The 18692-nt window shown below is 46.3% G+C and overlaps 1 protein-coding gene across 1 annotated transcript in view; it reads left to right on the top strand.

The window, feature by feature from the left end:
• The window catches only part of LOC142574076 (nose resistant to fluoxetine protein 6-like), a 56842-nt gene that overhangs the window by 25154 nt on the left and 12996 nt on the right, over positions 1 to 18692 (top strand). Inside the window, exons 9-12 of the mRNA XM_075683246.1 lie at positions 5892 to 6057; positions 7522 to 7604; positions 9162 to 9284; positions 17110 to 17230. Coding sequence (XP_075539361.1) covers positions 5892 to 6057; positions 7522 to 7604; positions 9162 to 9284; positions 17110 to 17230 — 493 coding nt within the window. The remainder of the gene's footprint in view (positions 1 to 5891; positions 6058 to 7521; positions 7605 to 9161; positions 9285 to 17109; positions 17231 to 18692) is intronic.

Consider the following 18692-nt stretch of genomic DNA (forward strand, 5'->3'; position numbering starts at 1 on the left):
GAAGTTTAGGCTAATCCGTGCACTTCCCATAATTCAAATGCTTGCTCTGCCGCTACCATTTCAGCTCCTGTGGCTCATTGCAGCGGCAGAGTTCCCTCCGGTAATTATTTCTATGAAACCATATCGGTAGCTGTACAAGGTGGAAAGCGAAGTCTTGAGGGTTGGATGTATGGATGAAAAAAAACTCACTCAGGTCTATTTGGTCGCGCTAGTTTCGTAGCCCGAAGCGGGCCGCTCCTACCTTGGGACCGAAAGGCCTATCATTTCGGCCGCCTCGTGGACCCGTTGGACTGCCCATAGCTGGTAATCTAATGTGAGACTGATAGAGCTGCGTCCCGCCAATCTTCACTATTGTCTTTGTCGCTGCGCAACACGGAACAACGCCAGAGAATATGACTAAGATCTATGGTGTCGTTACATTTATCGCATGTTGTAGGAGTAGATAACTTCGGATAGAACTTGTCAATTAATAAAGGGTTCGGATATATTCTTGTTTGCAAGATCCTTAGCGTAATGGCCTGAGCTCTATTTAGTTTACTGTGCGGAGGGAGAAAGACCCTGCGTCTATAGGTAGAAGGTGCTTGGTTAGCTTGCTGTATGTGAGGAGGTAGTCCCAGCAATCTGGAAGCTAAGCATCTTCTTGCCATGTGGCCGCATGGTTGGCAAGTCCTCGTGCAGCATTGTGGGTAGATTCGTTGAGGTTCGAGGGACGACTGGTGAGTTCTCCCATATGAGCAGGAAAGCAGATGATCGTGTGGGACTTGACGACCTTTCTGGTCGAAAATTGCCAGGGTCTTCCTGGAGATAACTCCGTTTGCAAACGCTCGGATGGCTGCCTAGAATCGCTGTGGATCCTGGATCCCTTCGGGTCTAAACGTGCCAATGCGATGGCTATCTGTTATGCAGTTTCCGGTTGTGTGGTGTGCGTGGAGGCCGAGTTGAAGACTTCACCTTTGCTTTTCAGAAGGACCGCTGCGAAGGCTCGTCTAATGGACATGAATCCGCGTCGACAAAGCAGCACGTTTAGTTTTCTCTATTAAGGCTTTGGCTCTGACTTGCCTTCTGCCAACATTATAAGTGAGGTGAACATACCTTAGAACCGGCATGACTGCGATATTCTTCCGCAGAACTTTGGCAATTTCTCCGCGCTCAATATGTATTGCGGCAATTGGTCTACCAATCCGTTTGAGGATATGTCTTCCTGATCGCCTGATGGAGAGTCTAATGAACTTGGCTCTTTCTTGTGCCTCGGCTATTTCATCCAGTGTATTGTGCAGCCCTAGCTGCGTGAGCCTTGCAGTTTCCGTGTGCACAGGTAGTTCAAGAGCTACCTTGATTACCTTCCTTATGAACGCATTCAGTTTGTCCCTTTCAGACTTCTGCCGCTCGTGTATGGCTGCTACGTAGGCAAAGTGACATACCAAAAAGGCGTGAACTTGCCTGATTACGTTGTCTATTCCAAGACCATGTAGGCGGTTAGTTATTCTTTTGATGAGCCTGATTGCGCTGTCAACTTTCTTAGCGATGCGTACAATTGTTTGATCATTGGGCCCGTTGACTCCTATCACCAAGCCTAGCACCCGGATGGAGTCCATCCTTGCGATGGCACTTCTCCTCCTGGTATAGAGCATTATGTCGGTCTTTCCAGGAGAAAGATATCTCCAGGGTTTGCGGCCTCGCCTCTTAGTTCGGTATAGTAGAAATTCTGATTTCTTAGGTGAACATCGGAGTCCCATTGACGTGAGGTACTCGTGAATGACGTTTACGGCGTCTCGTAATCTTTGTTCTATTTTCGCGTCACTGCCTCTGGTGGACGATATCGCGACACCATCCGCGTAAATGAAGTATTCTATGTCTTCAATGTCTTCATGTTTTCTGGCGAGTCCCATCATGGAGACATTGAAAAAGAGTGGGCGAGATGAGCGCTCCTTGGGGTGTGCATCGGGGCCCAATATTCACTGTAATTCATGTTTGGTCCACAGCCTTGGGCGTATTCATCCTTCCACTGAAAAAGGCTCGGACATATTGATGAAAGTGACTACCCCCATCGAGGTTCGAAATGGTGTTTAGTATAAACCTATGGATGACTGAAGGCTTTCTCCATGTCTAGTCCCAGTATTGTTCTCCTTTCCCTACTTTTGTGGCTGATAATTTGGAGCACGGATTATTTTATAGATAGAACAGGTCAGAAGGTGATCCTCGTGTGAGAGTAAAGCTCGTGCTCTTCCAGGTACTGAGATAATCGATTCAGTATTGAATGTCACGCGACATTTCCCACGCACGGTATGAGTGAGATCGGTCGTAGATTGTCGAAACCAGCGCTCTTCCCGATTTTGGGAATAAAATGATGTGGGCAGTCTTGCAATCGGCAGAAACGTCAGCGCTCCTCCGCATGCCATTAATTAGTTGTGTGAAGTACTCTATGGAGTTGCCCTCCAAATGGCGGGGCATCTTTGTTATCCTGTCGGGACCAGGGGCAGATGTTCCGTTAAGATCGTGTAAAGCCGTCCTGAGCTCTCCTACCGTGAACTCAGCAACAAATGTTGGGTTGCTTGTTCTCGTATATTCCAATCGAGGAGGGGGTGGCTGCTCCGTGTCCTCGACGGATCGGTGCCTATTCACTAGCTCTGCAGTAACTTCTGACTTGGATGAGTCATTCTGTGCCACGTGCAGGACTTTGCTTAATGTGTTTCATGGATGCGATATTGTGTTGGTTTCGTCAAGTAGGTGCTTCAGTAGATTCGTGATCCCTCCTTTTCTCATTCGGCCACCTATAAAGTGGAAAACCTCATCTGACTGTTGCTTAGAGATGGTTTTGCAATGCTCCTGTATAGCTCGATTGATTTCAGGAATTTTCTTTCCCAGCCTATCGTTGAGTCTCTGAGCCTTCCATCGGTTGAGTAGGAATTGTTTAGCTTCTGTGAGGTGTGCGAATCGGCTGTCGGTCTAGTCGATCGGGAGATCCTTTAGCACCTCTTTTGTTGCGGTGCCAACGTCCTCCATTAGTTGTGTCGTTCATTGTTCCAAGCTAGGCTGACTTCTCCCATCACCCTTTTCTTTCTGATTTTCTGGAATTCGGCCCAGTCTACGACCTGAAATTTCCATAGTTTCTTCTGCCTAATATGTGAGTTCATCGATAATATGTTATGATCACTACTCAAGTCTTGGTGAAAGTTAGTCCAAGTGGGTTCCATAGCGTTCCGAACAAAAGTGAGGTCGGGTGTCGTGTCTCGACATGTAGACGTACCGCATCAAGTTGGCAATGCTGGGTCCATGATGATCGTCAACTCTAGGTCGGCTGCTTTGCGCCGTGGACTCTCCTGTTTGTTTGTATTGTAGGGGTAACCCATGCGTGGTAGGGGACGGTATAGTATCCGGGCATAATTAGGGGCGAGTCTCGAGCTAGTATGACTGCTTCGGTAAGTAGCGACTCGATTCTTTGTTTCAGATCCTTAGGGCTGTGTAAACATTGAAAATAAGGATGCTTTCCAGACTACCAACTGAAATGTTTTCCATCATGATGCATTCAGTCTTGTTACCAGTCATCTCTAGGTCGTGGCTGTTGTGCGTAGCCATGTTACTTAATAGGGTTGCGGTACCTCTCCCCCCCCCCCTCCGTTACTCTTCCTCCCCGAGCGATACCCGAGCAATTTGACGTTGGAGGCGAGCGTTTCTTGGCGTAGGATAACATGCGGGTTTTCAGGGTGGGATCAAATAAATTGCTGCAGACGCACCTGCAGCAATTTGTTGGTAGCCCTTGCAGCTCCGTTGCCACATTTGGAATTGACTAGTTAGCGCAGGCATCTTGCTTGGGCTTGAGTGTATTATTTAGTATAGCGAGGCTGTTAGACATCATGCGTTGTACGAGAGGTTTAGAAGCATTGGGATCCAAAGCTGGGACCGCCCTATTGTTAAGATGCGCTTTGATCTTGAGGAAAGTATAGTTAGTGCGCTCTTCCATGGCTGAAATACCTGGCTAGAATTGTATCAGCCTTTCGTGTGTCTGCTTGACGCTCTCGCACCGTATTGTGAGCATTTCTCTGACTTCAAATTTCGCCCTGGTAGATGCTTGCTAACGTGTTATGACACTCTTCTTGGGCGCGGGTGTCACCTTATCTGCCTCCTCACTGGTAACGTCCATCGGTCGAGGGACTTCCGATTGCTTGCTGCCACTGATAGCAAAGGGTGGCTGATTTCTCGCGGCTGTCTGATAGCTCCTTCTAATTTCTTCCATCTGCGTAATGGGCTTGTCTGTCAAGGTTCTTAGCATATTATTTCCCCTTTCTAGTTGTGCTATCCTATTATTTTATACTCTGTTTTGAACATGTTCTGCAGTTCGCTCGCGCGCGACTTGTTACCTCGGACTGGATCGGTCCAGATGGACTGCCGTTGACGACTTTATTTCCTGGGGTCGTAAGGTTCTCCATACGAATCGAAGCACATCTGCGCCCCGTTGGAAAAGAGCCGTCCTCTAGCTTTGGATCGGCTCCTGAATGTTGAGCGGCCTCTGGTTATGCTACGACTCCTGAAATGCGAGCGCCCCTGAATCGAGGGGGCCTTTCCACTGCCGTTTCCGGGTTGGTGCGCGTGCTGCTAATTTGTTGTAGTCTTGCTTCCTCGTTGACTGTTTCTCTTCTTCGTCTTCTGACAACTTGTAGCATCTGGAGACGTTCCTTGCAGGCTTTATCGGCCGTCACGTGTGGTACTCCGCATAGGCCACATTTCGGTGAGCATTCGTGTGACTCCTCTGGGTTTGATGTACTACATCATCTGCACGTTCACTCTTCGGCGATCGGACACACACCCGCGCGATGTCCCAGCTTGCCACATGCGGATCAAACGTCCACTTCCTTGCGGTAGAGAAAATATTCTCACCAGGGTCGGGCCACACCTTAAGAAGTTTGGTACTTTAATGCCGTCGAAAAAGCGATGATGACGGTACCCGTATTCGTAATCCTTTTTGCTGCTAAGGCTAGCGGATAGATCCATCTGGATTCTGGAGGGTGAAAAAGAAGGTTATGGGAGTGTACAAATCTTTATGTTATGAAAATATGTATGGCATACCTGAATAATTCAAGCAGGCTTAGTTGACTTTCTCACCGTCCCGCCTCAAAGAGAATGTCATTAAATCATCACTATTAGCACCGTATCAACCATTTAAAACGCCATTTGACATGCGTGCCGCGTAGCGTTGATGCCTGCAAACCTTCCATTGCAATTCATTTATATTCCACCAGGTGTCCCGACATGTAGCAGTTGCATACAGTAGTTGCATGCTGCATGTAGCAGAACATGGTTAACTCCGACAGGCTAGGTGACTATTTGTCACCACCCCGTTACAAACGGGACGGTAATAAACGATATGTGTCATCATCAACTCCGCGGGCCACGCATCAACGGATGGGACATGTAGGCCACCTAGTCTGGATAACCGTGTTTACTCCTCGCAAGGCACGAACAAGTGCTGAGGAAGTGACTCATAGAGCTACACGCGCGGCTGTAACCGGGTAAAATCGGGCGGATCAGACAACGACGCTAAGAGACTTCGTCACGAAGACCCTGTAGTGCATGGTGCCAAAATTGAAACTCCGATGGAGCTTTTCCTTCAACTTAGGCGGTTACTGTCCTTCGTGTGCTGTGCAGGCCTGTAGCTTTTTCTATTTTATATAGCGAACAAAACCCACAAACGGAGCACAAGCAAAACACAGGCAGCCATGTTGCTTCTCCGTAATACCTCTCTTGCTCGTCTTTTGTAAGGCCCACAATTTATCTGAAGTGTCACATAACTACAAACACACTTTAACACTGCTTTACCAAGTTCTCAAGGACTTTGCGGCTGTAACACCTAAGGAACACTTTCATGTTTTTCCGTTGCTTTTCTTCCATTGCAGGATTTGCGTCCCACTTTTTTTCACCCTCATGTGGTTCTACCTGCTGCCTCATTTCGTCACCGGACCGAACACGGATACGTTCTTTCAGCACTTTTATGACGAAATGGCACAACACTGGTGGCATCTGATTGTTCACATAAAAAACTTATTTGAAGTGACCATTCATGTGAGTTTTGGACGTGGTGTTTGCTAGTGGAAGTTTGAACCTAACCGATTAACGGAAACATTGTTAATGCACAGCATGCGTTCACTTGTGAGGGTGTGGGGGAAAAGTGTGCTGTGGTGGTCATAGTACGCACAGACGAAATCTGTTGCAGCGGGAATCTATCCTTCCATCTGGGATGTCAGGTTCCTCGAGCACGAGTTATTCAACTGAGGTAGATAACCTGGCCCAGGCGTCCCCACGGACACTGCTATGCAGTGGCTTCGCGGGATCAAATAAAAAGTCACCAGGCATCGCGGTAGCGTCGCCGTATTATGTAGGGAACTACGGATTGCAAAAGCATGCCTCCCAGGCATTTGTATGCACAAGCCCGCTGTTCTGCACCACAACAGCCTCGTAAACAGGAATGGCCAGCAGCTGCCCATGGAAGCCTGCACATTTATGGGCAGGCAGTGCGCAATCGAAAGGCAAGCGTGCCCCACCATTGTAGTTTGCAGTCCGCTTCTCATGCGGACTCATGTTGAGTCCGCTTTCTCATGCTAAATATTTGTGCGTGTCGCGCAGTCAGATGAAGGCGCTCTTGAATATAACTTGGGTGGAATATCAAAGGGCGCACTGGGTGCTCATAAGGGCCATCATTAGGGGTCATCGCAGAGCGCCGGAAGCAGCAACAGCTTTCTGCAGGTGCAGAAGCGGCGTGTTGTGGTGCGATATCACTGCATAATAAAAACGAAAGTGAACAAAGAGGCAATGAATTCGGCAGAATAAAAGAGCGTGATGAAACTCGCGTTGAAAGCCGTTTCGCAAGTATCAAGACCGACGCTGTTACGAGCCCCTTTCACACCAGCTTGGGGCAGAGGACTCCGTGGCCTAATGGGTAATCGGGCTGCTATGCTGAGGGAATCTGGCTAGCCACCAACCATCTGGTCTGCTTGAGTCGCTGGGTATTTTACTTTGTTTATGTGCCGCTCTTCACTGAACGTCTTTGACGCCAACTCGGGTCACCGGCGCTGTAAACTGGCCAGGTGCCGATTTTCCGTAAAAAATAAATCCATTAAAAGTTCTCCGTTGCAGGGTGGTATTAAACTTTCGTCCCATACTCAATCTTGTCCGAATGCGCATTCAGAAAAGGGTCACGCGCGACCTTCGCACATAGCGCAGTGTGTGGTGAGGGAAGCGTGAGGGGGGTGCCCAGCAGCCTCGTACATGACGCATTTTTGTGGTGGATGTGCCGTTTATTGCTATTGCTTCCATGATGATCGCAATAACGTTAACATTCATATTGCAATGGGGTTGTATTCATAAGCGTATATGCATATATGTAATATATGTATTAATAAGGTGTAGATGGCATTGCTGAAGTGCATATTGTGAGTGTTTGATATAGGTTGAATCATTTTGTTCATCCATCAACCTAAATATACCTTTTTTGTAAAGAGGAATATTGCACATCTTTGTATGTTTTAGGACAACTTAATCCATACCTGGTTCTTATCGGTGGATTTTCAACTCTACCTGGTCTCGCTTGTGACATTGCTGACCTTCAAAGGGTGAGCCCCCCCAGCATATGCAAAATCGTTTTTTATTCTCCTATTTTGTTTGAAGGTTGCAGCATCTGCTTGTAGTTCTAGATAAATGTATCTTTTGGTGGTTTGTTCAGCTAATAATAAAACTGATGTGCAAGATCCAGATGAATTCTTTATTTTGATACCAATCTTTCTTTATGAAGATAAAATACATGATTAAATTTTAGTGATAGTACATACGATAGTCACAGGAATGCGTGCCGCCTTTTTTAAACGAACGAATAAATTTGTTGGAACAGTGGTGCCTGGCTGACAGATTATCTTTTGTGATTTTGGTGTAATCAAAAGCTCCGTTTTCTGGTACATAACTTGCAGAAAAATGCAGTCGTGAACATTGCATCACAACGCAGCGAATTCTCCGGATGCTGCCAGGGTTTTACTCCAGCATCTACATTTACTTTTCTGCTTTTTAGGCGCCATTCAAGCACTATTCAAAGGATTCTTGATAAGATGAAAGAATGCAAGTTCATGGGCAAGTGCACTCGCTTGTCCTTACCACCTTTTCTGGCAGACTTACTTTGTGCTCTTGACTGGAGATAAGCATAATGCTTCAGTTTTAACCAGCAAGTACCATTCCAATACCCGTGGCGTGTGGACATTGTAGGCTTTTTATAAAGGCGTTTAAAGCGAAATATTTTTGACATCACTCTGGCGCGCCGCTGTTTTGACAGCGTACTCGACGTGGGGGTCGAGTTAACTTGAATTCTGGTGTTTTACCTGCCGGAACCGAGATATGCTTACAAGACACAGCGTAGAGGGGGGGGGGTCGTCTCTGAAATAAATTTCAGCATTTCAGGTTCTTTAACGTGGCCTATTATATGATACGCTAGTGTTCTGGCATTTCACTCCTACGTCTATTGCAGCCGTTGCGGCTGCCATGGAACCGGCGACCTCGACCTAAAAATAGCTACGTCATGCAGTGCCCCTGAGGAACGATGGCGGACAGCGGTATTGCTATGCTGTTCTGCGTGTGAGCACGTGGTCGCGGCAGGGATTCGCGGCCATGGCGGGGCCACAGTCGACGGAGGCAAAATGCGAGAAACACTCGTTTGCTTAGATTTATTTCAGGTTACGAAATTACAGGATGCCGAAACTAATGCGGACCGCCTTTTACTACAGCGTCGCTCATAGTCAAGTGGGTGAACCTAGGTGTTTAATGGAACGAATGAGCATCACTGTTTCCTTATAATTAAAGAAAAAGAAGAAAAAAGATAACACGCATTAGACTTAGAACATTCACTCAAGAAGAGAACGAACACCGCACTCAATCACAACGCCTTTTACGCACGGCGAGCTTCACTGTCTAAATATATTCAGAAGCATAACGTGAAATTCAAGCAAGAATGTGGCCACGCGCACTGCTCACTACAAATCATTGACGGACTAAGAGCAGCCACGTGCAAAGATAATTGGCTGAATGTTGACGTCATCCGTACGCATGCTGCTTGAGCACTGGCGATAAACATTCCACGCAACTTGTGCGTAATGAAATTGGTTATACGTCGTCTTTTTTTTTTCCAGACGGAAGCATGCGGCTCTGGCCGCTTTAGCCATGCTTTCTCTCCTAGGCTGTGCCATCGCAACATGGACCGTGGCCAGACTGCATTTGACCCCATTCACTATTGTTCCCTTCCCGCATTTCTCGTGAGTACTTTGCCGGAAATATTAAAAAAAAGACGTACGTGATTCATTGCTGAAGATCAGTTCGATATAATTTAAATAATACTTAAGGTATTGGCTATTCTTGCACTAATTTTGCAATCGTCGCTGCTGACGGGTGTTGCGATGCAAGGACGAGGGGCTTGGGCATACCGGCAGCTCTCTTTGTAACACAATGCTGGAATAAAAAGTGTTAGGAAGGTTGCCCCACCGCTTTCTCGCTTTGCATCTGGCTCTCCATCTTGCACCTCTCCTCCACGCTCCAGCGACCTTAGCTCCCAATTCACAGGTCCGTTTAACACCCTCCTAGAAGCGCTCGAAGGCATATCATTCCTGAGCGATGAAGTGGCCTAAGAACGCGAGAGAAACATCTTTTTCAGTCGTGACAAGGCTCGAAGGCTTTCTCGCCAAATGGACATCGTGGCCTCACATCGAGCGGACGTTCAATCGCTACGCACCGACCTAGCACGTCGCCTCGTAAACGTAAATTATTCCCCCTACTGCTGTCAAGGTGACCCTATCTGCCAATCCCCCTTCTTCATAAAGATCTGGACATGTTTCAATGAACTCGCCTACCCGGGATGGCCTCCCAGTGGGGTGCGGTGGCCGGAAGTCCCTTGAGACGAAAAAAGAAATAGAAGCCCTCCTTTAATCGCTGCTTCTAGTGAATCGGAATGAAGTATCATGAAAGTCCCCAGCATCCCAACGAGTGTTTTTTTTTGTGTATGTGTGTCCAATCTCGCCTTTCTAACCACCCCTGCACACCTAACGCATTACCACAAATCTGACGGTGTTTGTCTCCTTTCGGTCTCTGCAAACAACGCACGACTCCTAGTCTTTTTTCCTCGCGGTTGTTGACGAGGCTGCTTGCAAACGACTTGATGACCCATCTCTGTGGCCGAAGGGTTCGTTTTCAAGCGGTGTCATTGTGAGCTGCTTGAATATATGCTCCAAGCTACTGAGTTAACCAAAGTTAGATGGACGGTGTAATTTCGATATCTTATTACAGCGAAGCTGTAAGCCTATACCGTCCATGGAAATTTTCGTGTCGTTGTAAGCAAAGAAAAACACTCCGTACGTGGGCCGATCTCGGAGATAGTGCAATGCCGGGCCGACCTGCGGCGGAGGTGAAGCAGGCGTTAAGCACTCCCCATACGTGGGCGACCCCGAAGACAGCGCAATACCGTCCTGACCCGCGGCAGAGGTGAAGCAGGCATTAAGCACTCCCCATACGTGGGCCGGCCCCGAAGACAGTGCAATACCGTCCTGACCCGCGGCAGAGGTGAAGCAGGCGTTAAGCACTCCCCATACGTGGGCCGACCCCGAAGACAGTGCAATACCGTCCTGACCCGCGGCAGAGGTGAAACAGGCGTTAAGCACTCCCCATACGTGGGCCGACCCCGAAGACAGTGCAATACCGTCCTGACCCGCGGCAGAGGCGAAGCAGGCGTTAATCATACGTGGGCATTGAAGAAAATTGAATTCAAGAAATTGAGTTGGAATCGCATTCGAAAAAAATTCAAGAAAATAATTCTTTGATTTGGACATGCCCTTTTCAAAAGCTTCCAGGTTTAGCCTACAACAAACGTCCTTGGCTTGACTTTTTTGCCAGAGAAACCGTGCGGTAACAACGAAGAAAGGCATAAAACATGCATGGTGCCTTATTTATTTATTTATTTATTTATTTATTTACTATACCCTGAGGGCCAAAGGCAATACAGAGGGGAGAGGGTAATATAGGTTACAAAGACAATTAATAGAATAGAGTGAATTTTGTTAGAACATAATTTCAACATTCTCGAAAATAAACAAAGGTTGTTAGTGCACCACGAAATCGTTGACTATCTTGATTGGCTGCAATATCGGGAGGGAGGCGGTTCTATTCTCAGATGTCTGGGGAAGGTAGGTTTTTAAAGGTGGCAGAGAAAGGTTAGTTTTCATGGCTGTGATACTTGCAGTACGGTTGTATTTTGAGAAGATCAAGCGAACGGATTTACTTTGTATAAGTTCGAGAGAAGACACAAGATTTTCATGCCAAGGGTCCCATATAGATGACGCGTATTCAAGTTTAGGTCGTATTAATGATTTGTAAAGAGGAGTTTTAAGGACGATGGAGCAGCAGAGAAGTTGCGACGTAAATACCCTAACATGCGATTAGCGTTATTCGTAAGGTATTCAGTATGGGCATTCCATGTTAAGTTTCGTGATGTATGTACGCCTAAATATTTATATGATGCGACGGAATCAAGAGGAATGCCATTAAGACAATAAGAAGGGGAAGTGTACGAGTAGCAAGAAACGTGCATGAAGTTCCATTTGTTAATATTTAATTCCATTTTCCACGTTTTGCACCTGGTACAGACCAAATTAGGGTCGGTATGGAGAGTATAAATATCGCTGAGGTTACATATTTCTCTGGAAATTACACAGTCGTCTGCAAGAAGGTGGATGGCAGAAGATAGGGTGGACGGAAGATCAGTAATAAAAATTAAATATAGAAGTAGCGCGAGGACGGATCCTACACCAGATAGTACACCAGATGACACGTTAGTAAGCAGTGAGAGTGTGTCATTAGTGAAAACAAACTGTCAACGGTTGAGAAGGAAAGAGTGAATCCATCTAAAGACATGTGGACCAAGATTAAGATGACTTAATTTATAAAGCAACAATTTATGGCGCACTTTATCAAAAGGTTTCAAGCAGTCTAAAAAGATGCAATCGGCGCAAGATGACTTGTCAAAAATGAAATGTAATTTATCACTGAACGACAGTAACTGCTTTTCGCAGGAATATGTTTGACGGCAGCCATGTTGCGTAGAAGAAAAAAAAATTAGGTATCACCAAGAAAGGTGGCGATGTTTCAAAAAATTATACGCTCTAGTAATTTGCAGCATGTGCTAGTGAGTAAAACAGGACGATAATTCTGAGGCAAGTGCTTATTACCGGAATTGTGAAGTGGGACCACTTTCCAGATTTTCCAGGCGTTAGGGAGGCTTGATGAATCGAGCGACTGCAGAAACAGTTTTGTTAGTATAATTGAAACTATAAGCGCAAGTACCTTTTAGAAATTTAGAACTAATTTCACCCCACCCCGGAGATGAATCGTGTATTAAAGTCTTCATTCATTTAGCAACGCCACGAGCATCAATAGTTATTGGTGAAAATCCGTGGTGCGGCATATCTGGAAGATCAACTGTCGTGCTCGAGGAAAAGCTTTCAAAGAATGTTCTATTCAATGCGGCCGCACAAAGATTATTTGGGATTATGTCGCCGGAGGTATCTCGCAATCTAATTAAAGGGCCGTCTGCAGGGTGTATAATGCGCCAGAACTCTTTAACATTTGTTTTCAAATTAGATGGTAAAGTAGAAGACAAAAAGTTGTTTGCAATTTTCAGGATTTTCACGTATGTATCGGAAGCCGTCTTGTATGTCGACCATCGCTCAATAGAAGCCGAAAGTTTGGCAAGACGGAAGAAACCTTTCTTTTTATTAGGTAGTCGCCTGATGTATGAATTGTGCCACGGCGCTTGAGGAATTGTACCAGGGTCTTGTAACAAGTTAATTGACACTGCTTCAAAACAGTGTCTCTTGTCTGCCGAGAGGATGCCCAATTAATGTTATGTTAGAAATGAAGCAATACGCTTTACCGGGAGTTCTGAAGCAGTTGGCTTACATCACTTCAAGACGTCGACACCGTGTGATATGCAGCGCTTGTATTCGTGCTTCGAAGCACGCAGGAGACCTGCCTGACCATAGCCAGCAGCTCTGGCGAAGAACACTTCGGCTAAACCACAAATTTATGTCCCACAGAAAGCACGTTAGTGACATGCTGGTTCATGTTTTCCGGGTTAGGATCGGGGCCTTGGGCGGTTGCTGTCTCGCAGGCACTAGCATACGAAGCTGCAGCAGTTGAGTTACTCAGATGAATTCGATAAACTGGCAAATATTTCTACGAAGTTGTCGGGGCTTCCTCGCAACGTAAGGAGGACATTTTGTCTGCTGTAAATGAAGGCATACGTACTCTATCCACTAACATACTTGTCTCGGCAGCAGCCTTCAACATTTTTCACTCTTCTCCCGTCTCCTTGAGATGTTTCTTGAGGACAAAGTGGCCTAACCCTCAACGTGTGTGATCGTGGTCGTGATGCCATCCTATTCGTTACATTTTTGTCAATCCAGCTATGTCACCCGACTCTCGTCATACCATTGTCGTCGTGCAATAATCGTCATAGAGTCATCATGCATTCGTTGTGACCATAAGATATGGATACCGTTGTGATCGTTCGATCGTCGCCCTTCGCGCTATGCCATCCATCTCGCGTCACGGCATCGTCATCACGCCATCGCTGTCATTGCATCGCCGTCGTGTATTCACTGTGGTACTGTCTTCCTGATACTGTCGTGGTCAGTCCATTGTCCTCCCTCTAGCTTCGTCATCGGACTCTTGTCACACTGTCGTCTCCACGCCAATATTGCTACACAGTCGTCATCCAACCACTGTCATCACCTTCATGGTCGTGATGTCGTCGTAGTTATTCCATCGCCGTTATTCCAGCTTCCTCAGGCGACTGCCGTCCTGCCATCATCTTCACGCCTTCTATGCTGACGCAGTGGACTAAGTTATGCAATAGCTAGGGCCACTAGGTGCATCGAAATGATCATTATGCCTTCGCAGTCGTTTCATCGTTGAAATACCAGCATTGTCATCCGACTCTCGTTGTGCGTTCGTCTTCGCTCAATCTTTGTTATGCGACGGTCGTCATGCCGTCATCGTGGTCCCATAGATACAAACGTGTAGTCGTCACACAGTTGTCGTACCGCATTCGTTGCCATACCGCTGTCGTGATGAAGTTGTGTTGTTTTCATCCTCCTCATTCGAGCTCCTTCATGCGATTGTCCTTATACGGTCATCGTCACTCTATCGTCATCACATAGTCGTTGTCACACCATTGTCTTAGTTCAGTCGTCATTGTACTGCCTACGTCGTTTCGCTAACGTCATTCGGTCTTGGTCATTCTATCGTAATCGTGCTCTGTCACTTCATTGTGATTATGCCACCATTCTCATGCCATCATCATCATGCTCATGCTAACCTCATCATTGCATCGTCAACAAACAGTTGCCCTCACGCACCCACTGCTTTACTGTTGCCGCCATTTCGCCGTGCTTCTGTCATCGTTGTCATTCCAGTTTGTGTTGTCATACCGTCGTCCTCGGGTCATTGTCGCCATGCACTCGTCATCGTATTGTCTCCATGTCGGCGCCGTCAGGCTGTCCTCTTTATAGGTTTGTCGTCATTTGAGAGCAATCACCTTGTCGTTGCGCAATCATGTTCGTTGGCCACGTTGGCAAGCGAGTTCCACAGCAACGTCGACTGATGCAGAGCCAGTGTATGTCCTATATATCCAAAGCAACAAAAAAGTATCTGCACCACCATTACAGATTTTAACGAAACGTCATTTGAGGAACACGCTGTGTCGCTACTTTAACTGAATACTAATGGTATTACCGTGGACATTCATTGTGCTAAACTAGATGCTTGGGCGAGTCGGTACGACATACTTGGAATTTAAAGCAGTGCGAAAGACGGAGCAACAGTTAAAGGATACAGACGCGGCACCGTGTCTGTGTCATTCTTTTACAAGTGTTGCGTCTTTCACGCCATTTTAAATTCCAAGTAAGTCATCGCGAGAGCGATTCTGCCATATTTTTTGTCTGTTTTGAAGTTCAAATGTACAAACCCGAGATCGCCAAAAGATGCAATAATTATATGCATGCAAATAATGGCGGACATTGTAAAAAAAGGTCACGCAGCATTTAAACGTAAAAACTGTTCTTTCTGACCTGGAAAATTTACGAAGCCAATGCGAAATATCCGTCCAGTATACCGGCTCGAGTGAGCGCCCTATCAAACACCGAAATAAGCTTAGAGAGTGGTCAATATTACATCGTACAGACAGGCCAAGGCGTAAGGTGAAGGCTGAAAGAACACATGTACTATGTAACCCGCGCAAAACAGGGCGACAGTCTGCCCATTGCAGCATGTCTGGATGCAGCCCAAGATTCTCAGAGTGTAGTATCATTGCAAAACACAGAGATCGTATCACGCGCGAGATAGTGGAAGCGCAAAACGTTTACTGTGCAAGAAATGTTTGCGTCACTACCCCGTCAGTCACTGGAGAGGAGATTAAATACTCGGATACTTCGATTCATCACAAAGTTGAATATTTATGTGGGGTTTTCTATAATTGCATTTCGCGCATGGCTGTTGTGCTTCCGTGTGACTATATATATAGCGACCCTTCTTTAAAAAAAAAGGAAGTCAAGCGCTATTTTCTCTCTAATGTCGTTTCTCGTATAGCTGCTATGCTAATCAAAACTTTAAAGCATACTTTACCAAAACGTCGCAGTTTCGCAGGAAAGGCAAAGCATCGATTGTGATCGCAAATTAGTGGACAGCTAAACGAAGTGAGGGTACCAACTAAATTAACAAGCATGGTCTCGCAAACCTACACTAACACATCTCAATCGATGACCGCGGATACTCGCTGTCAAAACGCTGCAACGAGGAAACGCGGCAGCAGCAACGAGCGAATCTGCCTTGATGCCGCCACTCGCATCAACGCGAACTACGTTAACGCCGTGGAAAACACACCACAGCGTGGATTCTGTACCCGTTGGAGATGGCTTTCAAGCTACAGCGGCCCGGCCACCTGCGCCACCCTGAGTAGAATCGCCCCCCCACTTCTACCGCTCCCCCCTTAGCCTTGTGCGGAACAGAAGGTGGCGCGCTTCCTCTCCGCTTTCCTCCGTTGCGTGCCCCAGATTGAGTCAGGATCTTAACACAGCGTCGTTTCATGCATTGAAGCCCAAAGTATCTGGAACGCCAGCGCATTTCTCCGCAAAGTTCGGGAATTAATATCCCCAAACAGGTGTCACCCTGATAATTTTTCGTGAGTGGATGCGCCCAGGGAACGCCACGGCTAGAATTTGCAAATTGGAAAATGGGCCACAAGGTAACTAGTTAGAAACTTATTTTTTGAATTTTTGTTAACTGGTTGATTCTGCATTTAAATTTTTTTGTGCAAGTAATGTCCGCCTCTTCGAATAGACCAGCTGATGAACTAGAAGTATGTTATCTGCCACAGGCAACCTTGACAAAAGTTTGAAAGTGTTCGCGGAAACACCCTGTACATAAAACTCGCCCCAAGCTGCTTGCCACGTTTTTCCAAGGCGCAACATTCCCGTGTGTCGCTCTTCGGACGTTATGTGTCTATCCTTTGGACGTTATCTATCTAGTGAGAACAGTGTAACCTTGGTGTGTTCTCACGCAAACCCTTTATTTTTTTTCGACATGGTAAAAGATAAGATTCTTTTTCTACAATTTACTTAGACACAATTTATTGGTCAGGTAAGGCAACAGATGGAACAATGAATAACAGAAGGAAGACGCCAACGGTTTGACCAAGTGACTCCTTTTTCGGCAACCCATGAGGTAACACTGTAGTGATCGTAACCTAAGAGCGAATCTCGATAAACCAATGAAGCTGGAGACATGCCGATGGTTGAATTTAAGATCTTGATACCATTAGTTTATTCATTCGAGGACATCGCCAGAGATCACGGACACCCAGAACTTTGCCAAACTGGGCCATTCCTGCATTGCGGCTCAGGACTGCCCTTTCGATCGCTAAACTTCTGCCACATTGTGCATTTAGGCAGAACTTGTTCGCAGAGGTTTTTAATTTAACACTTGCAACTTTCCTCCCGCCATATATAAGCGTCATTTATTTTTTTATGTTTCTTACAGGCAAATGATGAGCACGATCAACGCATACTACGTCCTACCTTTTTATCACGCTGTATGCTACTTTAGCGGCTGTATGACGTCTCTCATCGTAGCCGACTTCGCGGAACGCAAGATTTCCAAGGTACGTTTATGAATTTAGGGTTCGCCATTGTTGAGCATCCAAGCTGTAACGAATATGGACATGCTACGAATGGCGCGCTGTGCCCGTATTTTTCTCCTGACGGGAGCGGCGCAAATATATCATGCAAGCTTAAAGCGAATAGCTTTCTTTCGCTCTTTCTCCCGCTTTTGTTTTGGCCTTTGCTCGCTGGCAGCCAAATTTTTCAACAATCCACAATTTTTTTGGTAATAAATATGATAATTTATTATCTTAAATCTCGAAGGTGAGCAGGCAAACTAAAATTATCACCATAAGAACGAGTCCTGGCTCATAAAATATTTATTCCGAAAGCAGGGGCTGTCTGGTCTCCCTTCAACGCGCGCAACTTTGCGCGAAACTTGTGCAATTCTGTGCAATGTCCCTCAAGCGTAAGTGTTTCCGACAGCAAAACGACAACCCCTACCGAAATAACGGGGTTGTCATGCCGACGATGATTAAAGAAAGTGGGCGTTGACACGACGATAACTCCCCACTAACTGTGGAGTTCTGACAGTCTCAATAATAGTATCCGCGTGAAAGACGGCAAGACTATGTGTCCGAAACGTCTGATGCACGCATCCGACTGGGATGCGTGAACGTATGTCCTATTGTCGCCTCTGAAGTAAATGTAGCCGCTGTATCTAATGTCGCCTCTGTATCTGATGTCGCCTCGAAATCAGAGTACAGGCTAAATTGTGGTTCTATGCCGAGCTATGCCGAGCAAAAGCGCCGAGCAAAACAATGGCGAGGAAAAGCGTGTTTTAAAGTTGGCTGAAGGTATGAAACACCCCTGTGTACCATGCTGAGAAAAAAAAAATTTGCGTAGCATGCTTCAAGTGCGGACATTTTTAATCACTGTGAAACATGCAGGTGATTAGCTGAAGAGGAGAACTGAGGAAAATCCTCTGGCGTCTCGTTCACCGCTCACCTGCCGCTCGCTATAGTATTTGTTGCCATACAGTTCCCTAAAGACATCTCCGAAGACATTAAAGTGATTATGGCGTAACACACATATATTTTAGAGACCACAACTTAGTGACCTTGCCTATCGACAAAAGGGAAAAAGAGACAAAGTTCAATTGGAAAACGTGGAAGTTGAATGACAGATACTTAGGGATGAACTATTTAGTGCAAACGCAGCGAACATAGAAAAACTGCATGCCGGAGACCACGCAAGCGCATACAATGTGGGTATATTTTAAGAATGAAATTAAATAAATCCTATAGAAAAAGCGCACGTGTTACTTAAGAGCGAAAGGAGAAATAAAACAACCTACAATAGAAACCAGATTTCCTTCTTCAAATTGAGCGTTGGCTGCCCGAGAACTTCACCGACGAAATAAGGAGCGTGGAAGCGAAGCTAGAGAGGCAATATATGAGCATCACGGCACCGTGATTCACGCGCCTGCTGAGCGAATATTGTTGGGAGAACCGCCTAGGAAAT

Source organism: Dermacentor variabilis, chromosome 3 (assembly GCF_050947875.1).
Source record: "Dermacentor variabilis isolate Ectoservices chromosome 3, ASM5094787v1, whole genome shotgun sequence".
In the NCBI taxonomy this organism is placed as follows: Eukaryota; Metazoa; Arthropoda; class Arachnida; order Ixodida; family Ixodidae; genus Dermacentor; species Dermacentor variabilis.